This window comes from Haemorhous mexicanus, chromosome 24 (genome assembly GCF_027477595.1).
Source record: "Haemorhous mexicanus isolate bHaeMex1 chromosome 24, bHaeMex1.pri, whole genome shotgun sequence".
Lineage (NCBI taxonomy): Eukaryota > Metazoa > Chordata > Aves > Passeriformes > Fringillidae > Haemorhous > Haemorhous mexicanus.
This window is the reverse complement of record NC_082364.1, coordinates 7,753,970-7,763,452: the sequence shown is the minus strand read 5'-3', so window position 1 is coordinate 7,763,452 and position 9,483 is coordinate 7,753,970. Positions and strand designations below refer to the sequence as shown.

The window sequence follows — 9,483 nt, the reverse complement described above, 5'->3', positions numbered from 1 at the left end:
CGTACTTACGTTCGGCGTACGCCCACGTCACGCGTCACGCCCCACCCAGCGTGCGGTGTCCGTGTGACCGCGCTGGTCGGGCTGGCCGCTCGCGCTGCTTCCTCAGACCTGCCGCTTCCCTTTTAACCTGGAAACGTAACGGGGCTTCGCTGTGTGGCCATTAAAACAGAGCCAACACAAACGTAAGAATGAGGGACTGAGCCACAGCCTGGAGGAGTCGTAACCGCCGATCGTGACAGGCTGGGGATTGGCATTTCTTTTTAGACAGCTGTTACTTAGACGTGGATTTTGACAAACCGAGACACAATGGGAATGTAATCTTAGTAGTTACTGCTTTGCAAACAAATTTTTCTTAAAATGTTTTTCCAAAATACACGCAAAAGGACAAGAACATTCCCGATTTTATCTAGTTCCTCACTTCCACAGCTGTCTCTAGGTGGTTGTTTTTCCACCCTCCAGTTCTAGCTGATTGAGAACATCCTTCCTGACCTCTCCCGTCTCCCGCGCCTAGTGATAGCCCACTCGCCTTACCCCTCAGCCCTCGCAGCACAGGGCTTGCTCAGTCTGTGTTCTCCCTGTGAGTGAGGCACAGTGGGAGCTCCCTATGGCCTCCCTCCCGTTTTGCTGCTCTCCATCCTCTCAGGAGAAACAGTGCCCAGAAGCTGATGAGCACATGCAGGTGCACACAGAGGTCCTCACGGCAGGGGAGGACAGCGACATCCTTGGGGCAGCAGGTGCCCAACAAGTCGGGATCTAAGAAACGGGAAGAGTGGGTGTAATGCAGCAGTGTTCACGAGAATAACACCCTCCTTCACCAGTCCAAAGTCCCACCAGAGTCCTTGCTGGTAGAGAGGCCTTGATGCAGCTGTACCTAGACAAGAGGAGGACAAGAACTGTGCTTGTCAAACCACCTCAGCTGCTCGCACAGGAAAAGCTTTCGGCCAAAATGCCAGCTGCAATGCCATCCTACTCTGCTGACTCAGACCGGGGCATTCTCACTGTGAGTCTGTTGCTGTGACATCACTGAACAAAATGCCCATTTCCCCGAGCAAAGAAAATCTTGATTTCCCATCCTGATTCTCCTTTGTTACCCTTGTGAAGTCAAGCTGCCCAGCCCCTGATAGCCCTGCTCTAGACTTGCAGAGTGGCTGCCAAGGCCTTGCTTTCCTGTGCAAGCCACCTCACACTTCCCCAAGCCCAGATGAGGGGTGAAGCAGCAGAAGAAGGAGCAGAAGACAACTACAAGTCACTGGAATTAAAGCAGCCAGGAGGACCCCAAGGCAGAGGGTGATGATCATACAGACCATACCCATTCTTCAAAGTGCTGCACAGCTCCAGAGAAGTGCCTGGATCCAGGAGGTTTCTGGTAAGGGTGGACCTTAACACAGACCTTTTCAAAGCCTTTTGGACCACCTGTAACAAGGACAGCTGTGGGCAAGAAGGTTTCCAGGGAAGACCTAAAGATGTTCTGGATCTTCTGCGGTATAGACCAAAGGAATATGGACTCTTTAACTGTACTTTAAAAGTCAACTTACAGCACTATAGTAAAAAGATGATAAAGCTAGGTGTTAATCTTTACATCAATCAGGTCACTCTATGCCTGGAGCTCATTTGCCTTGCAAATACTCTATTGTTACATTCTGTGCCCCTCCCCGTTCACTTAAATTATTAACTCCACCCCAGAAAAGAACTTTTGTCGCAATTTCTGGAAGAGAGACGGGTCGTGCCCCTCAAACCATGGGGCCTGTCAGCTACTCCTCAGAGACCTATGACTTGGTGAGTTGGGCCTGGCTTTGCTTGATAACAGGGATGGCAGGTAGAGCTGGGGTGGGCTGAAAGGCCAGGTTTCTGGCTATCCATCTTCTAACCCTCCTGTTGGGAGAGGCAGAGCTTGAGCCGTTTCTTATGCCAGCGTAATCAGTCCTTGCATCCCTTAAGTCCAGACTTGACCACAAACTGCTGCTTGCAGAGAGCCGGTGTAGTGGGGCTACAGCCACTGGGATCCAGGGATGCTGGGTATTCTGTTGGGGAAAGCTACCAGGACCTGTACTGGCAAGCACTAAGCCCAAGTACTGTCCTTGCATGAGGACACACAGACCAGAGGCTCTGCAAAGGGCCAGGTGACTCACCTGGAGAGTGCGGCTCCAGCAGTCCCATCCTGTGCTGCCAGCCTCTCCCAGCCTCTGCTTCCTGCTGCCCTGCTGTCTGCACAGCCATTAGCCCAGTGTGGGCATAAAACACTTATTCTGAGCCAGGCACCTTTTGCACCAGGCTTCAGTGGTACAAATGACTGTGTACACAGTGTGCAAAGCCCTGTACACCTTATTTGGTCTTCTTTGACAACTGGAATACCAAGCAAACCCGGTCTTCTCTCTCTCTGTGTGAAAACCCTCGGTATGACCACCCTGCTTGCTTGCTTCATGTACACTCTGCTGAAAGAGGAACATGCAGTATATTTTCAAGAGAGGAATTTTAAAGAGTGGAAGATAAATTGCAAGTACTACTTCTAACGGGGAGTGATGACACTAGGTATTCTACCTCATAGTGTCTTCCCAGCCTTTACAAGTGAAAAAGAGCAGCTGCACCTTATAGAGTATGTTGTGCTATCCAAGGGCAAGGACACAGCAGCATTATCATTACCCTGGTTTTCAAATACTGCATCTCAGAGTTTATTTCTTTACTACAGTAGCTCCCTGCAGCAGACCTCAGGATTAGTTATTTCAAAAAGAGAAATGTTGGATTCAATTGTTACCAAATTTTCTGTTCCTCCTTTTTTCCTACACACCAGGGAAGAGCAAGTCCTACCCTTCATGCAGAAGACCTGTACAAAGGTCCAGGGAAGAGCAGGTCCTACCCTTCATGCAGAAGACCTGTACAAAGGTCCCTCTGCATGCTCACTGTTGTCTTATCCCGTCCTAGATCAGGCAGCCACCCACTTCCAGGTCCCAGAATTGCAGCAGACTTCCCAGAAGCCTCAGCTTGTCATGTTCAGTGCATCTCCTGCAGCTCTGGTCCCTGCCCTTCCTGTCTCAGCCCAGACTCTGATTTTTCATCCGCTTTTATTTGTCTTCAATTCATCTTTGTCCGCTCCTACCCCTCTGTGCTGCTCTGCTCAGAGGTGCAGGCAAGGACGATTCAAACACAGCTCCACACACGCTTCCCCTACCCACAGAGAGTGGTTTACAGTAAGAGCTCTCCCTACCTGCTCTCCATCAGCAATCAGATGGTGTCTGATAGTGGCACTCAGCCTCTGCACTTCCGGCTCCAAATACAAGGTGATGCTGGAAACTGGTCAGCAGCCAAAGCCACTGAACACCGGCCAAGCTGCCCATCCACTGCCATCGATGGTCCTGGCATGGCTCCAAGGGAGGACTGACACTCCCGCCAGCAAACCCTGCTATTTTCCATAAATTCATTTTTCCCTTCAAAGTCCAACCTCTCCCCAGTGAAATTTCCCATTCCATCATATAATCTGTTTGGGGTTTTCAGCACAGTCACCTGCACTGTCTGAGCAACCTGGTTTGGTCACCACACAAAATTGCAAAGGTTTTTAGGTTGTTTTGCTTTTTATCAGAGAGGTTCAAGGATCTGGCCTTGGCCAACACATCACAGATTTCTATGTGTGTTGTTAACTCCTCATAAAAGGTCCAGGTACAGTGTAGGTAGGAAAATAACTGGGAGGGATTTCTTAAGGTCCAAAATCATACACTAAATCAGAAAGAAACAACAAAAGTTCTTTTGTAATACAAAATGCTTCTCACCAAAGGCTTGCAGCCCCACAGTTAGATTAGCAAGAGCTGGGCAGGGTTATTCTACACTTTTCCCAAGGACTCATTCCCTTGGGAAACTGGAGTGCTCCTAAGGAGTGGACCCTCCTACCATCCACTGCTTGGAGACTGCCTGCACCTGCTGTCTGCTCTACAAGTTTGGTAATACCCCATAGACATGCCCCATCAGCACGCCCAGGCTCCTCTTGGAACCATGCAGGTGGTTTCAGTAGCAGAGGAGTTTAGATAAGCCCCCACAGTCATGTGCAGAGGCACCCAGTGCATTACCCAGGGAAAGCTGCCTGAGAGAGAAGAAACATAAATCACCCTTCCTTAGCTAGGTACAACTCCAGGCTCGTCACAGTAATTTTGCTTTGTAGCCCCTTGGGTGAGCAAAAACCCCCAAAATCAGGTCTAAAACTGTGTAAAGCAGGGCTGGTATTTTTAGACAGGAACTTTGGCTGATGAGGGAAGGAGCAGCAGGTGCAAACTGCTGCAGCTGGCAGTGAAAGGTATGAAAGCTTTAGCAGAGACTTCCGCTGTGGTCAACACTGAAGTCTCAGCACAGGTCTCCAGAGATGGTGTGGGTGGGGGACCTCAGGGTGACTACTGCTGAGCTCTTCCCAGTTGTCACTAATATTCATATTGCCACAAGCCTCCTCCACTGCTCTCTATTGTGCAAGGCCAGCTGAAGCATGACCACCATCCAGGAAGCTCATCCTGAGCAGAATTCTAGCTTCCTGGCACTCAAGACTTGCCCTCAGCTTCAGCCTGAATGCAGGCTGGTCAAGAAGATACAGCAAACCCAGGCCAAGTCAACGTCTGGAGCAGCTCTATTGCACTTCCCTTTCTGGATATCAGTCTGGGGTCTGAGTGGTGTTTTCCCTTTCCTGCTCTGACTGCAATTAATTCAGAACTGAAAGGTTTATCAACAGAATAGATCTCTCTTTCCATCATCTATTCCAGTAGCTATGGCACCACAGCGCCTCAGAGGCTTTCCTCCTATTGTGTTGAACACCTGCCCCACACCTTCCTCTGAGTGTGTGGGAAGTGATCTCAAAGGGCAGCTGCTGCTGACCCCACCTCACCTTGCTCTGTCACAGGCAGCTCTCAGGCCTCTGAGGATGAGAAGAAGGGACAGGTTCACTGCACAGAATTTGAGGTACAATGTGCTGTGTGGTGAATCCTACCACCTTCATACCTGACAGCAGGCAGGCAGGACAGGAGTGGTCCATATAAGAAGTGGGTGGGAAATATCAGGAAAGCTGGTAGAGGAGGGTTCCATTCTATGTGAGAAAGCAAAATTCGCCAGCAGCTAACTTGGCAAGAACCAGAAGATGAAACTGATCATCTGATTGGACACCAAAATATCCCCAAATACTCCAGTTAGAGATTATAGACTGAGCAGCCCTCACTGTCACAGATGGAGAAAACCCTCTGCACCTGCTGCTGCACCTCTTGGCAGTGGAGGGGCCTCATCACACTGCAGACAGCATCTCCTCCTGACGCAGGTGGGCTGCAGGACATGGGGGTGGCTCTGCTCTAGGTCTGCCAGGTGCAGCTGGGGGACTGGGTTCTTGTGTTGAGAAACTCCCCTCCATTAACAAGACTCTCTCTGTTCCCCAGAGCCAGGTGGAACTGAGTGGTTACTATGAAGCTGAGAACACCACCCCTTCTTTGGAGGGCTACTTTTGCTTCAACCCAGCCTCATCTGTTGTTGGCAACCAGGGAGACCCCTTCAGAAAGGTCTTCATGCCCCTCATCTATCTGCTGATGTTTGTGTTGGGGACTCTGGGCAATGCTCTGGTCCTGGTCATTTTAGAGAGGTTCAAGCGGTCTCGTACCACCACAGAAAACTTCCTTTTCCACCTCACCCTCGCCAACCTGGCACTGTTGCTCACCTTCCCATTCAGTGTGGTGGAGAGCCTGGCTGGGTGGGTATTTGGGAAGTTCCTTTGTAAGATACTCAGTGCTGTCCACAAGATCAATTTCTACTGCAGTAGCATGCTGCTGGGGTGCATCGCGGTGGACCGCTACCTGGCCATCATCTATGCAATCCACACCTACCGCAAACGCAGAGCTCGCTCCATCCACCTCACCTGCACGGCTGTATGGCTCTGCTCATTGCTTCTGACTTTACCCGATCTCATCTTCATGGAAGTCTGGACAGATGACAGCAACCGCAGCATTTGCTATTTTCCAGAGGTTGGGATTGATGGAAACAATGCATGGCTGGCAACTCGCTTCCTCTACCACACCGTGGGCTTCTTTGTGCCCCTGCTGGTCATGTGTTACTGCTACATGGCCATCATCCGGGCACTGTGTCAGTCCCAGCGCCTGCAGAGGCAAAAAGCTGTCCGTGTGGCCATCCTAGTCACAGGCATCTTCCTCCTGTGCTGGAGCCCATACCACATTGTCATCTTCCTGAACACACTTACCAAGCTGGAAGCCTTCACCAAGAACTGCCTCCTGGAAGACCAACTGGACACAGCCATCATGGTGACAGAGGCCATCGGCTTCACACACTGCTGCCTCAACCCCATTCTCTACGCTTTTATTGGGGTCAAGTTCCGTAACGACTTTTTCCGGATCCTGCAGGAGCTTGGCTGCATAAGCCAGCAGACCCTGCAGGAGATCCTGGAGGTGGCAAGGAAGGGTAGTGGGATAGAGTCTGACAACACCACCTCCATCTCCACTTTCTAGCTGGGAAAGGCTGCCTGCGGGGCAGAACTGGCCTGGGTCTTTTCCTTCCCAGTGGCACACTTGCTGTGGTTTCAGTTACAAGTTTCACAAGCATCCCTACAACTTTCTTCACTTCTCAGGAAACAAGTTCAATAGCCACCAAACACCCAAATCCCATAAGACATCTTGCTTGGCTCTTCCTGGTTCTCAAACTTGTAGAGATCATCTGGCAGGTGTTGGTGAATGCTGGAATGTCTGATGGTCACTCTTGTGGAATTGGATGAAGATGGTCACTCAAGCGGGTTGAAACTGACATTCCCACCTCTCCCTTGAAAAACAGACTGCAGGCATTTGTGCACAAAGTGCACAAAGCCAGGCACAGGACCGGGGTTCCAGGGTTAAGGGAAAATGTGCAGCCAAGTAAATGAGTCATGTCAGTAAACAGGTCTCCATTTCACTAGCTAAGGCTGGTACACACATGCTCAAGGGAAGCCGTGGGACTCAGTGGCCATCGCAACTGGAGAGATGCAGGTAGGACTGATGGGGGCTGCAAAGCTCAATCCAATAGCATGGGCATACAGTGCTGGACACTTCGACTGCAACATTGTCCTCCTGCTGCATAACATCCCCCCAGCCCGCCACAACACGTTTATCTTCCCAACACAGCTCATGCCAGGAGGTCCTCCCACAGACTGAAAGATCTGACTGTCACGGACTCCTTTCCTGACACCAGTTGCATCCTTCCCCACTCATTTGATCTGTTTTACTGCTGTTATGATCTCCTGTGAGTGGCTGCTGAACTAAATGCCTGACTATGCAAAAGGTTTCCTTTAAGGAGGAGCACCATCTGAGGAGATGGCTTCTGTCTTGTGAGTGCACACAGGGGAGAGAAACCGCACAGCTTTGTAAAGCTGATGGTGTAACTTTTTTTTTTTTGGCAGCTAATTGTATGGCTATTTATGGGTTCTGAGAGCAAGGAGACTCACTGCCCCACAGTAAGGGAAAGTCTCCTTTGTTTTTAGCAAAGCTAGAGGAAATGTGGCATTTTGCTTTGCACTATGCTGTTAGTGTTCCTCCACCTGCACCTACAGGGCTTTCAGAGATTAACTGCATCCAGGTGTACAAAGGACAGACCTGGGTGGTGATCTTGCCCTGAACTGCAAGTATGCAGAAACTGCTCAGATCAGGGCAGCTTGATGATAATTTGCTTCAAAGTAAGAGCAGCAGCTTTCCCCATCATTAATTCTTGCACCACAAGCTGGTGTGTGGGAAGTCCCAGCAGACTCAAGACAGCTTGCTGCTGCCTAGGAGGTCTTGTCACAGTTTAATATGGCAGCGGGCCCACAACACTGCTCCATGACATTTCTGTCCTAAAGAGTGCTGTGGCCTGAACTGTAGGAGAGCCATACATACCAATGTCACCCTCCTCACATGCACACTTTAAAATCACCTCACATTTTAAGCAATGTCAAAACAATGTTAGTTGTCCTGTGGCAACAGGAATTTTATGCTAACCTCACTTCTGAAGTTCATCCCACTAGCAGATGGCTCAGTCCCAGGTGAACTTCACAGTACTCAAGGGCCCTGCTAAAAAGACCCGCCAGTATGGAAGGGGTCACATTACCTCAGCCTGACTCAGGCGGAGATCTCAGCAGCTTGATCTCACATTGTGACTTGAGGAGAAAACTCACCTAGTATAAGGCAGTCCTCCATCTCCGGCAGCACTGCATCTTCAAAGATTAAACTTTCAAGTAATGGCAACTGTGGTTGTTCAGGCACATGCATGCAGCAGAGAAGGGCAAGTCTCTTAAGCCTGCAATTGTGTTCTCCATGCTTGTACCAGTGAGAAAACCCATTGCAGAAGCATTGTAAACACCTCCCCAGCAGGTTATGGTGACAACTGTGTTTCTACATGAAAATGTTATTGAAAAAAATAATAATCAAAGTATTCAATAATAATCAAAATTTTTACAATGGTCACAAAGTAAAAGGAAAATCTGCACTCAAATGAGAGTGAACAGACAACACATCTATTGTTACTATAGCTTTTAGCACTGGTATGTACAAAACTTTAGGAAGTTTTGAGGCAAGCTGTAATAAACAGGTGAATAAAACACCATCTTCTCACGTGCAGTGCTTGTAAGCATTTGTCTGTAGCTGTGTCACTTTATTCAAGGGAGATGCATCAGAGAGGACTAAGTGGGCAGATGGCACCTTTCTGACAAGCTCTGCTCAAAGAGCTTAGGGGAGCACCTTGCGCAGATTCCCCTTCACCAGTGCCGCAGAAGGCTCTGCTGTGTTCAGAGTCAGTCCAGACCTGTATTACCTCTCTGCTTTACGGAGCCTCTTCCACTAACTGCAGCACCTCCTGCCCCAGTTTTACAGCAGCTGCTAACCTGACTGGAAAACTGCCCTTCCACCTACATTTGGCCCAGACAGCCTGGGAATGGCTTGGCTCAGAGCTGGCAGACCCTCCCCAAAGAGTTGCCATTGTTCCTCCCACAGCTGCCTGCAGCCAGCCTGCTGAATGTGGATAAGAAGAAAGCAAGAGGAACTTTCCTTCACTGCAGAGGAAGCTCTGCTTTCCACTCAGCAAAGTCCTTGCTATCTCCTCAAAGTTTGCATGGCTGACACAACACCTTGCCCCAGAGTATGCTTCCCTGCTAAGTACTCACACTGCCAAAGCTACCCCTGCAGCCCTCGGGCAGACCTTCATCCTCCCCAGTGGAGCTCTGCTCAGCCCCCATGCCATGGCTGCCAAGTGAGGCAGATGCACTCTGCCCACCCACACTACCAGGAAGGGGGATTGAGCCAAGGGGAGCTCCAAGGTGGCTTCTGCAGAAAGTAGGGAGATGATGCGTGGTAAGGGTATGTCACCACCATCCACAGCACACCCTCTGCACCTCCAGTCCCTGCCTGTGTTCTGCAAACAAGGCTCCAGAAGACAAACCAGAGGAAGGCCTGGTCTCTGATGAAAGCAATCCCAAAGATGGGAACACGAAGACCCTCACAACAGCACACTGCTCTGCATTTC

At 50.0% G+C, this 9,483-nt stretch overlaps 1 protein-coding gene across 1 annotated transcript; it reads left to right on the top strand.

Annotated features, from left to right (window-relative positions):
* Positions 1–57: 57 nt before the first annotated feature.
* On the top strand, positions 58–8,576 carry CXCR5 (C-X-C motif chemokine receptor 5). The gene is made up of 2 exons (XM_059867367.1): positions 58–1,776; positions 5,394–8,576. The coding sequence occupies exons 1-2, from the start codon at positions 1,597–1,599 to the stop codon at positions 6,468–6,470; spliced, it is 1,257 nt and encodes a 418-aa protein (XP_059723350.1). The 5' UTR covers positions 58–1,596; the 3' UTR covers positions 6,471–8,576.
* The last annotated feature ends 907 nt before the right edge of the window (positions 8,577–9,483 follow it).

Excerpts from the sequence above, each read along its gene's own strand:
- CXCR5 (XM_059867367.1), top strand. The coding sequence starts at position 1,597 with ATGCCTGGAGCTCATTTGCCTTGCAAATACTCTATTGTTACATTCTGT. Across the intron at positions 1,777-5,393 it reads CCTCAGAGACCTATGACTTG|AGCCAGGTGGAACTGAGTGG; the intron begins GTGAGTTGGGCC and ends TCTGTTCCCCAG.